We start from the raw sequence: 20,828 nt of genomic DNA on the forward strand, positions 1-20,828 counted from the left end.
TAGTGGTTGTATATTCTCTCTTCTATTCCAGCTGTATATATTATTTCCACTTCTTTCCCCCATGAAAACTGTGAACTAAATAAAGGCCGTTTAAATGATGTCACAGGACCGTGTCATGGGTTTATAGGGGTGGATGGACAGAACATCATCACATCATTCAGTTGATGGTGGTGGCATTTCTCCCCGGTGCCAGGACAGAAACAGACCCATCAAAAAGCATCTCCAGCAATATTGCTTTTTGGTTGGTGTGTTATCTGAGAACATTTCAAAGCCCACAAGCTGGAGGAAGAAATGCTTTCTTTTTTATGGGTTAAGGGGAGTGAGAGAGCAGTTGAAGACTTGATATTAATAGTTATATCTTCATGAATTGAACCTTGCAAACTGATATCTTTTTACTCAGCAAAAACTATTAATAATAGGATGCAGAGTGGGTTTAATGCAAAACTACAGTGACTTTTGGGATGGAAGCACTAACCTTGAAAAGTTTTACAAGAATGTACTTTGATTGGATGAAGTTCTCTGTTTTATTTCACCCCTGAATTTGTTTCTAAATAATTTTCCAGCGGGAAATATCTCTTCACTCCCTCTATTCTCAGAGGGTTTCTAATATATCACTCCATTGTAATGCCTTTGTTCATAGTCAGCTGATTGCCATTTAAATATAGTGGGGAACCGTGTCTGTAAATTGAAATGTAGGTATTGTACTAGAAGATTTCAATGCCAGTAGTCAATATGAATTATTTGAGGCAATTGATCAAGTACATACGTCCACTTCTAAGTGTGAACAAAAGTTCTGAGAAGGAATTTAGAGGAAAGAGATTTTATTCTGGTAAACAGTTTGCAAACTGGGAAGAAACAGTCCTCAGCTTAAACTGAAGAGAACAAATGCCGGGTTTGTTTGGCTTTTATAGAGGAAGTTCCCATTTAGGTTTTCAGTCAGGTCCTCTTGTGAAAACTTGCTTAGTTCTGATTGGTTGATGCAGGCCACAGCCTCTTGTTTGATTCAGGTAACATGGGCAAGAACAGTTAGTTATGAAAGTTCCAAAGTTAAGCAGATGTATGGCTTTTCTGGGAACTCACAGTATATGTGTAGTCTCTAGTTAGCAAATGGCCACTTGGCTCTATTTTAAATTTAGGCCCAGTTTGCAATTCAAGATTCATCTTGAGAAACTGACTTCTTCAGGTTCACACAGCCATCTCCTTCTTATAGTATATGGTAAGGAAATGTAAATTAATTTGAAGGTCATGTAAATCTCATGAACATCAATACTTTTTCATATTTTTAATAAAGAAGGAGCAGGGAAGAAAATGTGGGGATCATGCCTGCATTGTCTTATCTTTTTCTTTTCATCTTGAGGTTCTCCTTAAAGTAAGAAATAGGAAGTAGCGAGGAGGCAGTGGGAATAGTAAACTGTTTTGGGAGAAACTGATGGATCTAAACTAAATCTTCACTTGGGGAGTGGCAATCACCAGTGACTTTCACAATCACCAGTTCCACACAGATCTCCAGGGAGAGTTGAAAAACTTACAAAGATACATTAAAATTCCCTTCCTTGCTTGCCTCCCTTCCTCCCTTCCTTCCTCCCTTCCTCCCTCCCTCCCTCCCTCCCTTTCTTTCTTTCCTATCCTCCCTCCTTCTCTCCCTTTCTCCTCCTTCCCTACCTCTTTTTCTTCCTTTCCTCCCTGCCTCCTTGTTTCCCTCCTTCCTTTCTTTCCTCTTGCTTCCTTTCTTCTCCTTCTCTCCCTTCCCCCTTCTCTTCTTGCTATCTTGTTAATGCTTCCTTCCCTGGCATTTTCTCAGTTTAACATATTGTAGGGCTCATTTGGGGGAAAATTTGTCAGCTAGGCCCTCACCTTTCTGGGTTAGTCCTTTTCTCTCATTTTCCTTATCCTCTTCGATCTAATTTTCTAAGGAGGGAGATCACTTGAATTAACAATGCGGCACTCCTCCCACCTCACTTTTGGGATTTAATAGGTCCCCGCATGGAGCTGCTAATTCCATGGAGTATGCATCTCACTTGGCACAGAAGATCCCCTAAATTGTGACCTATCAAATAATGAGTTTTCCTGTGATCAAGAATGTAAAACCTGCTAGAAAAATTAATATGTTCATCAAAGTTAACTATTATTGAAATGTATTCTTAGCTGCATGATTGTCTTCTTGTACCATGATTTGCTGGATGTAGACTACAGTTTTTCTTCATTTATCCCCTCTAGTGATTATCATCAACATTTGGTTTAAAGCATAGTTTCACAAATGTTTGCTTTTAAAATTCCTCAGTGTTTAAGGAGTTCTTACTGAATGGTGTTGCTAGACTTTTTGTAGCTGAGTAATCTTTTTTCCTTACTAACTCATATTGGTAAATTTGTTCACAAAAGTAGAAATATTGCTCATCTGTAATAAACATCTCTGAGAGTCACAGCCATCACTAAAGCAGTGCACTTTCATGGAGATTATTCTCTTTTCAGTGTTGCTGACCTTTTGCTTCTTAATTAGTTGCTATAGTGATGATCTGAGCTCTGCTTAATAGAGCTTTACAAAAATGAAGATGATCAATAAGCTTCTTAATGCTGTTATTTATATAGATAGTTTCTAATAACACATATCAAAATAAAATTTAGTCATGTAAATGTATTCAACAGTGGAATTGTATATTTAAAACCACATTTAAATAGATGTTTATGTAAGATACAGGAGATTAAATGCATTCTGTGGCTTTTTAAAAAAATTGGAATACCTTTGTGCAGACATAAAAATATAGAGACAGTTTGGAAGATCATTGGGAAATACACAATAAAATCATTTTTTAGCAGCAAACTTTAGAGGTTGGAAGTAACATGGCTGATGATTACTAAAGCAAAGCCAAGTCAGAGAATTCTTTTAATACCTATTCTAAGAACACTCATTCTAGGCCAACTTCTCCTCATATGCACCTGTACAACTACTAATAATTTCAGAGGAATTCTGAAACACTCAGGAGAAGAAAAGCTGGTAATCAGTGAAAAGTAGCAGAACAGCATGGATTATGTTCATTTCTGAAGTTCACTTAACAATTTTAAATCTTTTACTTACTGATAGTAGATAGACTACTATCTTTGGCATTATGGTGAAATCTCTAAAAACACATTTGTGAGGAATTTGATTCTTTTTTCCTTCAGAATTAAATAATATTTGTTTTCAAATGATAGTCATGCATTTTTTGACACATTGTAGGTAAAATGCAAGAACATCTAATGTATTGTGCTCTCTAGCATTGTTAGTGCAAAGGAGGACATCTGGCGAATGGCAAAACTATCAAGGCCATTATCATTGCCATTTGTTGAGATACTAAGGTGCAGGTGTCCAGCTATTGCTTTCCAAGCATGACCTCCCATCGTTTTTCTGGCCGATGGAGAATCAGCTGGGGAGGCAGTTTGCCAAAGGTTCACAGCAAGAAGATGGTAGCCCAGAGGTGAAGCTGGGTTTCTCTCTCTCTCTCGAACCTGGATTTCTCTCCTTCTCCTTGATGTTTGAGAACCTAAGTCTCCTCAATTCTGCTCCCATATTCTATCAAATACACTCTAAGATTTATTAAAAACAAAACACTGTAGTAGTAGGACAAGGGGATGGAATGGATTGATGCAGAGGCTATCTTTAGTCAATGAAAAGGAAATGAACAATGTGTCAGTTTCAAGTGTCAAAATAACTTCTTTCAAACACACAGGAAATTATCTGTCATCATAGATTTTTCATGTATCACTTTTTTTCTAAATTAAAAAAAGATTTCTTAAATGCAAGATGAAGTTTAAGCAAAAAAATTGGCTTCATGTGTTTTTAAAATTAGAATCACAAATTTAATTATATCCTTATGTTACTTGGTTTCAATGATCACATTTATTTTTTCTAAAATGAAAAGTCTTGTCTCTTATGGGAATACCACTAGTAGAACTTTTAGTAATTCTGTCATTTAAGAACTATTTGCTGATCATCTACTATGTGTCAGGCATCATTGTAAACACTGGACATATGGCTGGGAACAACGCAGGCAAACTTCTTCCTCTCCCGAAGCTCGTGACCTCTGGAGGGAATTGGGCAATAAATAAATGAGTATATGTGTCAAGTGGCGATTAGAGCTAGGAATTAAAATCAAGCAGGACAAGGGTCTAGAGAGTGAACAGGGAAATAAGTGCTATTTTAGGTAAGGTTGTCACTCAACATCCTGGTCTCCCAACTGGCTTCTTGCTTTAGGTTTCTAATTGGCCTGTTCACTTTTATTCTTGCTTCTCTAGTGTCTATTCACACAGTGGCCACTTAGAATAAAAGTTAGATCATATTTCTGTCCTACCGAAACCCTGAAACAACTTCTTAGAATAAAATTCACAGTCCTTTTCTTAATCCTTTTCATCCCACCATCACTCCCTCTCTCTTCTTTGCTTCTTTTTTTTTCATAGTGCTATTATTTCTTGCTTTTGTGTTAAACATCTGTGTCATAGATGTATGAGAACATATATGATTCAAGAACAGGGATTTGGGCTCTTTCCTCACCATTGTATCTCCAGCACCTGGAATAGCGACAACACATTGCAAGAGCCCAATAATTATTTTGGCATGAAAGAATCAATGTACCTGCATTAAAAGTTGACTGCAATGGTTAGGAATGGTGGCTTACACCTGTAATCCCAGCACTTTGGGAGGCCGAGGTGGGTGGGTCACCTGAGGTCAGGAGTTCGAGGCTATCCTGGCCAACATTGTGAAACCCTGTCTATAGAAAAATACAAAAATTAGCCGGGCATGGTGGCAGGCACCTGTAGTCCCAGTTACTCAGGAGGCTGAGGCAGGAGAATTGCCTGAACCTGGGAGGTGGTAGTTGCAGTGAGCCCAGATCGCCCCACTGCACTCCAGCCCTGGGTGATAGAGTGAGACTCCATCTCAAAATAATAATAATAATAATTAATAAAATGTCCTGCTGAATAATGGAGGGAAAATAGTAGACAGAAAAGAGTCAAATGCTTCAGAGATCCTAAAAACAGATCCCATGTGCTAGTTTCCATTATCCTAATCATATTGCTAATTGTCACGTGCCATAACCATTCCTAGCTGCAGCCTAATATCATTTTCCTTTCTCCATCTTTGCTGATACCACAGAGACTCTTTATCAATGAATATAAGTGCATACTGTGTAGGTGCATATTCTGGATGTGAAATTTTGGTGATTCCAATTCCAAAAATACTTAAAATGTGTTGATTTATGATCATGTTTTTTCTTCTTTAAACTGTAGCATCACCAAATGCCCCAAAACTTGGACCCATGGAGCTGGCCATCATTATTACTGTGCCTGTTTGCCTCCTGTCCATAGCTGTGATGCTGACAATATGGGCATGCCAGGGTCGACAGTGCTCCTACAGGAAGAAAAAGAGACCGAATGTGGAGGAACCATTTTCTGAGTGCAACCTGGTAAATGCTGGAAAAACCCTAAAAGATCTGATTTATGATGTGACTGCCTCTGGCTCTGGCTCTGGTATGTGACCGTTGTCCATTTTTTCATAAGACAACTCTTTATTTAAAATAAAAACATTTTAACCAAAATGGCCCAAAATGATATTTTAATAAATGATATAATAATGATATTATGCATTTCATCTTGAAAGGATACATGGTGAGCTCTGGTATAGGAACTCCTTTTAGTATTTGATGAAGAGAAAAACCATTGTGGCCTATAGAATTAAGTCTTCTCAAGTTGCTTTTTGTAGCTTTAGGTGTTCAGATTCTTATGTTCACTTTCCTTCAGAATTTATTTCTGAAGTAAGAAAGCAGTTTCCCTTCTCTCCTCCCTCCCTCCCTCTGTTATGATTACTAACAATCACTATTGCTTTCTTGGTAATGTTTTATGGACACAAAAATGTTAGGGTTCTAGTATTTAAGGTGTTGAGTTCTGAGGGAAAGATGGTTATACAAAGTGTGTTCTTTGATCAATTTTGCTTATGGTTATAAAGATTTTCAGAATCTGTAGATACCCCCTGGGATGTATGTGAAGTTAACAGGGAACTCATCTGTTCTTAAAGCAAAGAAACAGAAGATTAAAGAGAGCAGCTCAGCATTGCTGTGCTAGCTTTTGCTGGTTATGGTGACATGACGTTAATAACTCTCTTCCTCTTTAATGGAACTCCAGAACCCCTGGTAAAGCATTCAGAGTACCAGCCTGTATTATAGTATTATAGCCTAAATGAGCCTTTCTCACAACACAATGCATTTGAAGGGTTTTTTTTTTTTTTGACATGAGGTGGGGTGAGTGGGTGGTGGTGTGGGTGGGGCAGTTTTTCCCCAGAGTAACAAACTTCCTAAAATGGTAGGGGATTCCCTACTTTCATATATGTATCCACAAATCCTCCCAGCTTGTGGTTTACAGAAATATGAACAAGAGTGACCATAGGTGAGCCACTTCAGAAGCCCCTGCATTTCTTCTTGTTTTGGAAGAATCATTATATAGCCCAACTTTTTTTTTTTTTTTTTTTTTGCGTTTTAGGTTTGGTGGTACATGTGAAGAACATGCAAGATTGTTGCATAGGTACACACATGGCAGTGTGGTTTGCTGCCTTCCTTCCCCTCACCTGTATCTATCATTTCTCCCCATGTTATAGCCCAACGTTTTGAAGAACTCCCTTGCCAATGTCTTTCAGGAAAATCCAAGCAGGCACAATTAACAGATGTAGGCAACAGAGGGGTGATAACGTCTCTATGTGCATCCGTAGTTAGCAGGAAGCAGCTTTGGATTCATCAGAAAAGAAAAGCATAATCGAACCCAGATAGTTTGCTCCTTCTGGGACAAAATCACCTGCCCTCCCACTGATGAAGTCTAAATGTTTACACCCTCACTGTATACATTAGGTAGCGTCTTTCAAAGGAAGAATAGTAGTAAGAAAACCCCCAAACTGCAAAGTTTTAAAAACTGGAATCCAAATTAAATTATTGGCTAGAAGACTGCCTTCTCTCCCTCCTTTCCTCCCTTTCCCCTTTTCCCCCTCCCTTTCTGCCTGTAGGGTTTTGTGACTAATTGTTGAGATCCATAACAGCAGATTTATAGTCTGCTCTTATTTAGCTTGTGCTTATATGTTCATGTGGGAACATATGAATGAACAGTGACTCATTTTAGGTGCGTGGACCAAAGTTCTCACGAGCTATGGGCTCATTGCTATGAGGGTTCCCTAGCTGTCTAAGTACAACAACAATAACTAAATGTGACTTTTCAGAATAAATGTAGGCTGTATCCTCTTTAACTATTTTTCCTTTGATCTGAAGAGTAATAAATATCTATTGTGGAAATTAAGAAAATGTAGAAAATTAGAAAGAAGACTATCATAACTCACCCAGTTTCACTAAATGACCATCATAACGTTTAGCATATTTCCTTTTCAGTCTTATTTTCTGTGCATATTTTGAATAGCTAGGTACACTTATTTATAAGAATAAAATGTACTGTGCTGTTTTCATTCAATAGTATAGCAAAAGTATTTTTTATGTTATTAAATACCTTTTCATAAGCATCATAATTATTATTGGCTCTAAGTAAGCCATGTAATATGTAATATGTGCATGTAATATGCTAGATACAGTGCTAGATGCTTAATTTGCTTATTAATTCTCATATCATCTCTATGATATGGATAATATTTATTGTTCCCAGTTTTTCAGATGAAGGAGCTAAAGCTCAGACAGGTGAAACAGCTTGCCCATGATTACCAACCAGGTGGCAGAGCTGAAATTTGAACGCATGTCTTTCTTATCTGTGCTCTTAATCTCTGCACTTTATTTCACAATTATTCCATTACCTGACACTTTTCCTTATTTTTTCCTGTTACTAATAATGAGGTATTAAAACATCTTGACATAAATTTTTCTACATTTCGCATTACGTATTTGCAACAGAATTCTAGAGGAAGAGTTAGGAGTTCAAAGAATATAAGCATTATACATACACTCTGGATATATTTTCTTTGAAAAGTTTTTTTGTTCCACAGAAAATTTTCATTTGATTATCTTCTTTGACTATATCTTGCTTTTAGTGCAATATCATTATCTCACTTGATCATTGCATTTGATTCTTCACTTTCCAATTTTAGCTGGGTTTTGAAAAAATTCACAAAGAATTATTTTGCTCTTCCAGTTGTACCAGGAACCATACATTTTATTTTAGAGGCTAACACGGTTTTTTTTTTTTTTTTTTTTTTTTTTTTGCTTTTACTCTTGTGTACTTAGTAACCTGACTGACTTTGATGGACAAATGAAGGAGATTTGCAGCAATTCTTGGAAATCAGATATCTGCAGCAGCAGGATATGTTTAAAAAATGTTTACTTGTGAATATGAGAAGACAAATTCATATTCATAATTTCAAGTATTTTTTCAGCATGCTTTGACATTAAATAAGTTTGCTATAATGGTACTTATTTTTTCAAAATAGATAAAATCATTAAAGAATTTAAATGTTTGCTTTTTTATCTAAAACCAGTGATAATTATGAGAGTTATTTTCTGGTATTTGTGTTTAATAATCAATTCTCTCTTTTCTTTGGTTAGGTCTACCTCTGTTGGTTCAAAGGACAATTGCAAGGACGATTGTACTTCAGGAAATAGTAGGAAAAGGTAGATTTGGTGAGGTGTGGCATGGAAGATGGTGTGGGGAAGACGTGGCTGTGAAAATATTCTCCTCCAGAGATGAAAGATCTTGGTTTCGTGAGGCAGAAATTTACCAGACGGTCATGCTACGACATGAAAACATCCTTGGTTTCATTGCTGCTGACAACAAAGGTATTTCCAATGTAACTGGGTTCAGCAAGTAAAAAAATGTCTATTATCAGATGAGAAAAAAAATAAAATTCATCTTTTTTAATAAAGTCTATATGAAAGTCTAATTTATATAAAATCCTTTCTTCTTTCCCACAGATAAATGTATATAACATACAATGAAGCAGGGCAAATGAGTGATAGAAAATCATAATGTCCAGACAGCCAGGGAAGTGCTTAAAATGTTTGCTATTTGGTGCAGGAACCAACTAATCAGAACAGAAGCCTCAACTGGAACAGAATCCTGGAGAATGCTGCCATGCTATGTTTTATCCCTTTAGTTACTGCTTGGTCATGAAGAGATCTGGAGGCATCTGGGTGTCTAGGGCAAAGGAGTATCACTGGGAATTTGGGAGCTTTTTTTTTTTTGTTGTTGTTGTTTGTTTGTTTGTTGAGACAGAACCTCCCTGTGTCGCCCAGGCTGGAGTGCAGTAGTCCAATCTCGGCTCACTGCAACCTCCGCCTCTTGGGTTCAAGCAATTCTCCCGCCTCAGCCTCCCAAGTAGCTGGGACTACAGGCGCCTGCCCCTATGCATGGCTAATTTTTGTAATTTTAGTACAGATGGGATTTCACTATGTTGGCCAGGCTGGTCTTAAACTCCTGAGTTCAAGTGATCTCCCCACCTCACCATCCCAAAGTGCTGGGATTTCAAGCTTGAGCCACCGCTCCCGGCCTGGGAGTTTTGAATAACAGCTATTTAACAAGAAGGATGGAAATATTTCAATATTTTAGTAACCAATACAGACATACCAATGAATACTAGCTGAATGCGCAACTTTGCTAGTGCTATATTTTTCATTCCTATAACAGGCTGCATCTAAATTTTCTGATTATCTCTTTTGCTTGTATCAGAATGGTGGTAAGCAAGACAATTTTAGTGAAATTTTTTATTAATGTTACTTTGAGCACGATTTGTATCTTGAGGCCAACATTAACAGTGCCAAGCAGTGTTTGTTATTTTTTGAGTTTCATGGAGCAAGTCAGAGCATCAGCTTTCTGATATTTAAAATAAGTACTCATAAAATATTGTATCTGTGCTTATGTAATCACAGATTGGATATAGAATTTGTAGATTATGCTTTTTCTCTTCTTTTTACAAAATTCATTTAACTGTTCATAAGTGCCCCTAATGGGTAACAAAAGTGAGGAAAACTTGATTCAGTCAACTTTTAAACTTTAACTCCAGTTAGTAATACTCATGAAGCACTTTGGTGGAGTCGAGATTGTAACCCCAATCAAAAAAAGGGTTAATACAAATTATCTATGGATGTCAGGGTTCCACCAAAGCCTGTGAAAATTAAGAACTTATAGTTAATTTTATCTAATATAAACTTAATTATAAAAGTATTCATTTTAATTGCATGGAAAAAGAGAGGCTTAGCATTTAGCATACATTTTGGCCATAATTATGTTTGTTGATGATTTGTCATTTCTGATTTTGCTAAGGAGAAAAGTGGTAAAGGCAAGAGGGCTAACAAAAGAAGTTTTTTCCAAATTTGTAACTACATATACTTTGAAACTATATCCAGATCATTGAGTATGAGACAGTTCTCATTTAGCCATTAAGAATGTTTTCTTTTCTCTCCTAATCTTGAGCTGAACAGCCTACTGGTTGGATTGATCAGCAATGCTGTCAAAACAGTTATCACTGTACATGGATCATCTTCATGGGCTAATTTAACATGTTTATTGGATTATAATAGAGTATGTATTGGCCAGGCATGGTGGCTCACACCTGTAATCCCAGCACTTTGGGAGTCCAAGGTGGGTGGATCACCTAAGGTCAGGAGTTCAAGACAGCCTGGCCAACCTGGTGAAACCCTGTTTCTACTAAAAATACCACCCTCCCCCCAAAAAATTAGCTGGGTGTGGTGGTGGGTGCCTGTAATCCCAGCTACTCAGGAAGCTGAGACAAGAGAATTGCTTGGACCTGGGAAGCAGAGGTTGTGGTAAACCGAGATTACACCACTGTACTCCAGCTTAAGTGACAGAGTAACATACCGTCTCAAAAAATAAAAAAAATAATAATAATATTCACAAGAGAGATTATCCTGGGTTTTCTCTTCTTGAGTTCAACTGGTCTACCTCTATCGTCTTCTAACTTGTCAGTGGCTTTTTGCATGATTCCAAATGATCTCTAACAACACTTTCATTTTTTAATTCCTTTACCTTTTGCAACATTTACAGTTTCACTCTTTAGTCAACTGTCAGACAAAAGCATTGATATGAGAGGACAAGATAGCAACTGGTGTCAATCAGGGAGAGAGGTGTGAGAACGGGTTATTTTTATATGTTGTATGTTAATGAGCTTTACCATGTTGACTTTTAAATTCCTAGGAAATTTTATCACTACCCAGATTTGGAAATTAAATAAAGAGCTCTTGTACATAAAGCATCTGGCCAGATAGGTCCTTAGCAAATGTTCATTATAGATCTTTTCACTGATTGTCAGTACTGGTCAGGACTGCCCAGGGTTGCAGTAGACATATTATTTCCAGAGCTAAAGCTTACTCTACTAACATGTAGAAAAGTTTTAGGGTAATTTCTAAAAGTCTTTTATAAACTGGATTAGGTTTTGGCTAAATTATGAGGTGGATTATTTGAAAATGTCTAGTGATTGTGTTTGGCTCTTACTATAAGCTTTTGGGGAAAATAACCAACTTTATATTTTGAAAGGTGAATAACGTCAACATTTTTAGAATGTTAGAGCCTTTATGATAGAAATAATATAGAAATAATACTTTGCATAAATTTGTATTTCTTATGTTTATTGGTACAATTTTTCTTAAAAGCTCAGAGTAATTTATAACACAACACTGAGCCTAAATTCACCTCTCAGTAGTTTCTCCTATAATGTGGTTACTATTGCCATCGGGTATTGATATAGAGGAAATAAGAAAGGAGTTGTTCAGTTGTTAGAATCAGTCACAACCTCACAACTTTCTTTTTATATGGTGGGCACATATAACAGGTTCCAACATATCAGTATCTTCAGATATTCATTGAGAATTTTTTACTAACTTGGACTGTAAGCATTACCACTGAAGCAATTAACTTTTCTGTGTTAACAACACAGATTAATTTAAATACTAATATTTGTGAAAAGTTTTTGGCTTCTCAAAAATTATATTTTCTTGTTAGATAATGGAACTTGGACTCAACTTTGGCTGGTATCTGAATATCATGAACAGGGTTCTTTATATGACTATTTGAATAGAAACATAGTGACTGTGGCTGGAATGATCAAGCTGGCACTCTCAATTGCTAGTGGTCTGGCACACCTTCATATGGAGATTGTTGGTACACAAGGTATGTATTTCCTTTTCATTTCTTTCCACTTTGAATATGAGGATAGAAGTACTTAGTTATAATTTATTAGAAATAATTATCAAATGTAAAGAGCCTGGGCACAGTGGCATATACCTGTCATCCTAGCATTTTGGTAACCTTAGATGGGAGGATCACTTGAGGCCAGGAATTTGAGAACAGCCTGGGCAACACAGTGAGATCTCCATCTCTAAAAAAAAAAAAAAAAAAACTGATTGTGGTGGCATGTGCCTTTAGTGCCCATATACTTGGGAGGCTGAGATGGGAGGATAACTTGAGCCTGGAAGGTCCAGGCTGCAGTGAGTTATGACTACACCACTGCACTCTAGTTTAGGTGACAGAGTGAGACCCTATATTGAAAAAACAAAAAAAGTGAAGAAACGCTAAGGGTAATTTAAAAGCTAAAGGTGTTGTCATAATATAGCCAACTGTCATCAGTATGCTATTTTGTATCTTATCCATAACAGTATTTTAAAAAATTTATTCCTAGTGGTTCTATCTTTGCCATTTAGCATATGTACCTGGGAGATCTTGCTTTAGTGGCAGATGTCCTATATCTGGAGAACACAACTAATTTAAATGTTTCCCTTTGATAATTAAAAAAGTAATTGGAAAGTGTAATGTGATTTTGAAAAAAAAATTGTTTATCATGTACTTAAAGACCAAATAGTACCTACTACCTTTTCTGTTTATTGAGTTAAGAAAGTTGGCTCTACAGTCAATTAATCTAGACAGGGCAGTGGTTCTCACATTTGAACTCATGATCCCTTTACACTCCTAAAATTGAGGACTACAAAGGTTTTTGTGTATGTAGCTTATATCTATTACTGTTTACAATATTAGAAATTAAAATTGAGTTTAAAAGTACTTAATTTTCTTAAAATAGCCAATTAAATGTTAACATAAATGACATATTTTAAATATAACAACATTTTTTTTTCCAATACACAAACTGATCTAATGAAAATAGTGGCTTTGTTTTACAATGTTGCAAATCCCTTTAATGTCTGTTTTAATGTCTGGGTTTTCATACCTGTTCTTCATTCCATCTGTTTTCATATATTGTTTTGGTTGAAATATGTGAAGAAAAGGTGATGTCACACAGACACATAGTTAGAAAAGAGTTGCAAGGACCACGGGGGTCTTTTGGCCACAATTGAGAACTGCTGGTGTACAGTAGTACAAGTTTTCAGACTTATTTTGTAAAACAATATTTGCCATGTTCTTCTGAGGACATAGCAGTACTAATTATTTCCTCATCTATTAAAAATATTTATTAGTGATCTAATTAGTCTTCCAGTGCTCTAACCAATAGAGGCATGGTGATGAACAAAATAGTTACTGCCCTCATTCAGTTTACAGTTTAGTTGGGAGAGACAGATTATTCAGCATGTACATAAATAAACAAGATAATTTAGATAGTGACAAGAGTTTGGAAGAAGACTCTTTTTGAATTAGCACACTTTGAGCTAAGTCTTCATGATGATTTCTCTTTGACAGACTCAGTCTTCAGTAAAGAAAAAAATACATGTTTTTCTTATGCTTCATAGGTAAACCTGCTATTGCTCATCGAGACATAAAATCCAAGAATATCTTAGTGAAAAAATGTGAAACTTGTGCCATAGCGGACTTAGGGTTGGCTGTGAAGCATGATTCAATACTGAACACTATTGACATACCTCAGAATCCTAAAGTGGGAACCAAGAGGTAAGCTGACTGACTTGGGTAGCATAGTAAGATGTGAAAGTGCCCAAGAAGCATGAATGTCCTCATGTGTGTGGAGGCGGCTCAGGTCCAAATGGAAAACCACTGGGCCCAAGAAATCCAGAAGTTTTCTCTGGGTCATTGAGAAGTTAGTGGGCACAAGGGTTCCAAAGCAAGGAGAGTTGGCATTTTGGGCCATACAGATTACAGCCATTTAAGTACAGAGTCCAGTGGAGAGAAATGGTGGAAGAGATAGTGATGTATTATTTTTAGAATGCCATTTTCTGAGAATGCATTTTCCTACAGATAAGAAGAAAAGTCAGCAGTATGCAGCTCCTCCAAAGCCTTTATATCCCATACATGAACTGAAACTTAGGGCTAGTTCTACATATTTAGGTTCTATACAACAGACATAGAATCAGTATGTTGAAATAGAGAGGAATCTATTAGTGATCTAGTCTGTCTAATAGATAGATGCAGAATCAATATGTTGAAATAGATACACGGAATATATATCTAATAATGAATTCACTTATGTATTGCTATATTCCCTTACTCTTTAAACATATTATGTAACAATTTATGTATTACCATACTTTTACTTATCATTAAGTCTGCCAAATTGATATGAATTAAGATAATATGAGTTTGGATACAATTCCCACTTTCAAGGAATAGAATCTCTGAAGATTAAGAATGAGCATGAAGCTAACAACATATACCACACATGTATCAGGTCAGGCCTATTAAGATTGGGATTTCTAGTGTTTCTCTTGTTGTAGCCAGCCTGTGGCCATATGGACAGCCTACTTCAATTCTTTTTACTTGATTTTCAGGCTCTACATTACTTTGGCAAAATTCCAGGTTCTTGATCTTGAAATCAGAAGCAACCAAAATATTTTCTTGGAGTTGTTAGAGGCCCTTGAGAGTAGAGAAATTCTAAGCTGCTATAGTTGGCCTTCAAGCCATATTTGAGATTCCAGGACAGTTCCTGTGAGTGCCTCTCATGATCTGCTGGAGACTTTGAGGCCCCAGGAACACTTCCAGGCAGTTTATTCACACTGGGCAGCCCTAAGGGACTTCTCTCCTTTTCCCTGTACAAGAAAAGCCTTACCTCGCCCATCTGACCATCCCTATATCAGGAACCTTCAGGGAAACCTTGGATGCTAGCTTCCTTCAAAGGATTTAACACTCTTGCAAGAACTTGGGAGGGTATTGCATTCTTACTTCACTGTTCTGGGAAATCTTCAAAATCTCCCTACTACAGCAAGGCTCAGGTCCACAGACTATAGATTTCTCACACTGACTCTTGTTCCAACATGGCTATAATTTTTTTGAGTCCATGTAAAATAAAATTGTTCAGTGAGAGAGAGTATGGGTGGAGTGCTGCTGAGCACAGTTGGAGGTTTGGGCCCACCCAGATGAATAAAACATATTCTGCCCTCAGGGAGCTTTCCCTGGCAACAAACTACTGGTGGCAACTGAGTGCCATCTCTCCTGTTGAGTGCTTTGCTCATTGAGTGTCCCTCCAACTCACAGTTTCCAAGCAGTAGACTCCTGGCACACCTGCTTTAACACTGAGTGGAATGACCTCTAGTTCTATTTAAAATGTTTTTTTTAGGCCGAGCTCAGTGGCTCACGCCTGTAAACCCAGCACTTTGGGAGGCTAAGGTGGGCAGATCACGAGGTCAGGAGATCGCGACCATCTTGGCCAACATTGGTGAAACCCCATCTCTACTAAAATACAAAAATTAGCTGGGCATGTTGGTGTGTGCTTATAGTCCCAGCTACTCGAGAGGCTGAGGCAGGAGAATCGATTGAACCTGGGAGGCGGAGGTTACAGTGAGCTAAGATCCTGCCACTGCACTCCAGCCTGGCAACAGAGTGAGACTCCATCTCAAATTAAAAAAAAAAAAGATTTTTAAAATCGATGGTTGAATCAACGTCTTTAATTTTTTCTATTATAGTGCCTCAAATCTATCTTTTAAAATGGCATGAACTATCTTAATTTCTTAAGATTGTTTTACTGAACTGCTATAAAGTCATACACAGAATCTGAAATGTGCATGTTTTTGAAGGTATATGGCTCCTGAAATGCTTGATGATACAATGAATGTGCATATCTTTGAGTCCTTCAAACGAGCTGACATCTATTCTGTTGGTCTGGTTTACTGGGAAATAGCCCGAAGGTGTTCAGTCAGAGGTAAAATTTTGGAAATATCCTTTGTGTTTGCCTTTCCTTGATAATCTGAATACAATATGTAATATTTTATCTTGTTTCCCCAAGCACTATATTGAATCTTTTTTTCAGGTATTTAAGAGAATACCTTTTAGTGATATCTTTCCAGAGGCAAATGTGGGACATCTTGCATATAATGGAGATTTTATATTGTGATTACTGCCTAGTGGGGTGACAGTTCTCCTGATAATTGTTTCCATATGACACTTTATGAAGCACTTGAAAATTATTTTATTTGAGTTTGTAAACAGTTAGCTGGTATTCCTAATTATATACCAAAGAAGTCAGATAATTTGCTGAGGCCACAGGACTTGAAGGGTTCAGTTTATTAAGCTTTTCTTTTCTTCCCTGTGATAAGAGAAATGTTGTGGGGTTGAATAAAGGTGTGGAAAGAAGTGGGCAAAGACAAACTTCCTGCCTTTACTGCTCCCAGCAGTTTAGAACTGAATTGTGTGGCCTGGCATGGTGGCTCATGCCTGTAATCCCAGCACTTTGGGAAGTCAAAGTGGTGGATCACTTGAGGTCGGAAGTTTGAGACCAGCCTGACCAACATGGAGAAACCCTGTCTCTACTAAAAATACAAAATTAGCTGGGTGTAGTGGCACATGCCTGTAATCCCAGCTGAGACTGTGCAGGAGAATTGCTTGAACTTGGGAGGCGGAGGATGCAGTGACCCAAGACCACACCACTGCACTCCAGCCTAGCCAACAAGAGCGAAACTCCATGTCCAAAAAAAAAAAAAAAAAAAAAAAAAAAAAGGAAAAAGAACTTAATGGGAATAATTAGGAAGGGGGGAGCCCTGTAAATATGTCTGATGAAACTGTTGCTTCAATGAAGAAAAAGTTAAATGCTGGTAGAAAATGGTTTAGTTTCTATTTTCAAGTGAGACAGACTTAGGATTGAGCATTGGTTTAGCAGTTGCTTGAATGTCCAACTTCAGGCAAGTTACTTAGTTGACTTTCCTCATCTGTAAAATGAAGGTAATACAAAAACTGACCTCGTGGGCTTTAAGGATTTAATGAATTAATTCCTGTGAAGCTTTTAGTACAGAGCTTGTTCACAGTAAACTTTCAATTAAAGAGCTGTCATTATTAAGCTATTTTCATTTTTTTGCACTTTGTATTGATGTTATTTGCATTACATTAATCTGATTTTTTAAAAACCTTGCAGATTTTATGAAAAGCTTCTAAGGTTAAAATTATGTCTGAATGAGCAAACATACAACTTTTTCTTTTTTATTCATAGATGATGTTGTAAAACATTCAGGGACCTAAAACTTTTTAAATGCAGTAGAATTATAGTGGTGCTGAACATGGATACTAGGGTTTGCATTCCAGATTTGCCACTTATTAGCTCTATGTCTCTGAACAAATTTATAACATTCCGTGCCTCAGTTTCCTCATCTATAAAATAGAAATAATATTGTACCTTCTTTAGTCAGTAGTTTTGAGGACTGATTAGTTAAAACCTGTAAAGGCCTTAGGGCAATGCATGGCAAACAGCAAGATGTCAAACATGTTAATTATTTTTTGTAAAAATTTCATGTCGATATTAGTCTAGATTTGCTTTTAGATTTTTGTCCTTTTCTTCAATTGTAAAAATAGTAATTTAGCAGACATGAGTTAGTTTTCTAGTATTATGGCAAGTCTTACATATTTTAAATTAAAAGCACTGCAGTTAATTAAAAAGATTTTATAAGGAATTTCTTGGAATTTAACCAGTATTCTGATAATTAAGGTCATCTTTATCATTGTCTTTGAGACTCTTTAAATATTAATCTTCATATTGAACTATCCATCTTCAACTACCTTTGAGTTCTCCAGAACATTCTCAGGTTCAGTCGTTCTAAAGTCTAAATCTAAGAAATCCAACGTTAAAAAGATTGCCTAAAAGTTTTCAAAGAGAGAAAGCTGTTTTGTTTTAAAAAAGTTATCTGATGGGAAAATATAGGTACTTCATTCACAAAACAATGACGCTGTACTACAAATTTCATAATCAGAAGAAAGTAGGCATTGCTTTTAAATTGTATAATGGCATTTTAATTGAATAAAAATTTACATAATTTCAATAGAAAAACTATTTTATATATAGAAATGTTATATTAGAAAATTGTTTTATAATAATTTATATACTCATAAAATTTATAGTTATGAAAAATTTTATAAAATTTCATAACTTTATATAACTATTCAACTGAGTGCTTTAAACTTATATCCTTGATTTTATAGTGATGCATTATTTTAATAAACTTGACTTTCCAGTTCCCTGGGGTGTCACTTGTGCCTAGAAAACTTAATTGGTAATATTTGAAATAGACATCTTTATTATTTGCATGTGGAAATATATTATGCAAATTTCTTACAGGAATTGTTGAGGAGTACCAATTGCCTTATTATGACATGGTGCCTTCAGATCCCTCTATAGAGGAAATGAGAAAGGTTGTCTGTGACCAGAAGTTTCGACCAAGTATCCCAAACCAGTGGCAAAGTTGTGAAGTAAGGCTAATATGTTTTTACGTATATTTTTATTATTATATTTTTTGAGGTGAATATCAGGGAGAATTTTCAGAGACCATATAGTTTTTCTTTCTTAGTGTAAGTATCCAATTCATTCTCTATATGTAGGCATATGTGTTTTTATAAATCTTCAGAAGGATCTTTTTTCCCTTTAGTGGTATGCATGCATAATGCTGGGTTATGTGACAGTAACGAATTCTGAAATCTCAGTGACTTTCCACAAGACTTTATTTTTTCTTACAGAAAGTGCTCTGCAGGTTAGGCAACTCTCCATGGCATCTGTTCTTACTGCAGTGACTCAGTAATCACTCTGTTTTGATCCTTGGACACATAGTTTCCAGATCTCTAGGTCAGGTGAAGAGAAAAGCTGGAGGATCACACACTGGCTCTTTAATGCTTCAGCATCAGATGACATGCATCTCTTCCACTCATGGCTCTTACCATAACTTGTCACATGATCCCACCAAACTGTAAGGGGGCTAGGAACTGTGGGGAACACGGGTAGACTCAGTGGGTAGTTAATGTCTCTGCCACACAGAATATTACAATTCCAATCATCTTTATATTCAGTAAGTTATACTTCATCTCAACCTGCTGGAGTTTGAACGTATTCTCTCTTATTAGAAAAGCTCCCTCACAGCAGAGACCGTTGTTATTTATCTTGTCATATCCAGCAAACCAGTATTTAACCATAACAGACTAGAAAAGCAGTAAATGATTATTGCAGTGCTTCTTATGCCTTATGTGAAGGTATTTTTTTTCTAGCTCTTACAAGGACAAAGAGTAGAAGGTGGGGACAAGACTGTAAACCATCTAACTAGTTCCAGAACCATTCTGATACTTTAATCTCCCTCATTTCAGTTATTGCTATTTTTTTTGCCATATTTTAATGTAAAGAATGAGTTTTTTTTAGGTGATGTCTTTTAGTCTGGCTTTGTTTTAGGGAATGTTTTATGTAGTTGCCTTTTTGCCTCATTTTTTTCTGTTCCTTCTTGTTCCCCAATCCTTTTTCTAATTTAATCATGTTTCTCAGCCCTTTTTCTAATTTATGATTCAAAACACAAGATTTGCATTTTGTTATTTTATATTTTGTGTAGAACTCTTACCTACATACTTATTTGAGAAGCAAATTTTGAAGAATTTGTAGTTTAATTGAAATTAAAATTTCTAATAATTTATGTACATGAAACAAAATAAATTTATAGTGTTTAAAGTATAATAGAATGAAAAGTTGTGAATCCACTACCAAGTTTGAAATAGAAAACATTTTTCAATACTTTTGAAGATTTCTTACCCCTCTGAGAGGTTAGTTACTATTATAATCAATTATTTATTTACTCTTTTCTTGCTTTCCTTTAGAATTTCTCTCTCTCTCTCTCTCTCTCTCTCTCTCTCTCTCTCTCTCTATATATATATATATATAGAGAGAGAGAGAGAGAGAGAGAGAGAGGAATATATGTGTATATTCAGAAGAACAATATGTTGTTTACTTTTGCATATTTGTGGAACTAACATGATTGAAACTTACTGTAGATCTCCTTTTCAAAATGTTTTTACTCTCCATTATATATATGTAGCTATAATCTGTCCATTTTCATTACTATATAGTATTCAACACAATAGAAGCATATGTTCTATCTATAAGGTGATGATACAGCATTCTGCTTAATTTTTTAATGCAATGAATTTCAATTATAGATTTTCCAGTGTTAAACCAAACATACATTCTTGGAATAAGCCCAACATAGTCATTTTGGTGTCATCAATTTTGTACACTGCTGACATATGCAATTCTCGTCCAGTACTTCTATCTTGTTTTACATTAATCTCGTGTATTAGATATTGGTCTCATTTTATACTATTATTAATAAGACTTATTCATTTTTATCATTTTCTTTGCTCAACATTCCTTCTTACCTTTCAGATCATTTTATGACTTCCTGATGTGCATCCTTTAAAAGTATTTTATTTTTTTAGAGAAGGCCTAGTGATTGTAAGATTTTTCAGTTTGGGGGCATCCAAAATATCTTTATTTTGTCCTCAATCTTGAACAAATAGTTTGTCTAGCCATAGAAACAGTTATTTTCTCTAAACACCTTAAAATTATTATTCCACTATTATGTGCCTTTCATTATTGCTATCATGAAGTCAGCAAATAATCAATATATTTTTAGTTAATTTATCCTTTCTTTTTGACTGCTTTTAAGAACTTGTCTGTCTTC

The 20,828-nt window shown here is 36.0% G+C and overlaps 1 protein-coding gene across 1 annotated transcript in view; it reads left to right on the forward strand.

Annotated features, from left to right (window-relative positions):
* The window catches only part of ACVR1C (activin A receptor type 1C), a 126,591-nt gene that overhangs the window by 76,007 nt on the left and 29,756 nt on the right, over nt 1–20,828 (forward strand). Inside the window, exons 3-8 of the mRNA XM_010330082.2 lie at nt 5,260–5,499; nt 8,553–8,783; nt 11,962–12,129; nt 13,698–13,854; nt 15,930–16,054; nt 18,455–18,585. Of these exons, the coding sequence (XP_010328384.2) occupies nt 5,260–5,499; nt 8,553–8,783; nt 11,962–12,129; nt 13,698–13,854; nt 15,930–16,054; nt 18,455–18,585 (1,052 nt within the window). The remainder of the gene's footprint in view (nt 1–5,259; nt 5,500–8,552; nt 8,784–11,961; nt 12,130–13,697; nt 13,855–15,929; nt 16,055–18,454; nt 18,586–20,828) is intronic.

Source organism: Saimiri boliviensis, chromosome 5, assembly GCF_048565385.1.
Source record: "Saimiri boliviensis isolate mSaiBol1 chromosome 5, mSaiBol1.pri, whole genome shotgun sequence".
Taxonomy (NCBI): domain Eukaryota; kingdom Metazoa; phylum Chordata; class Mammalia; order Primates; family Cebidae; genus Saimiri; species Saimiri boliviensis.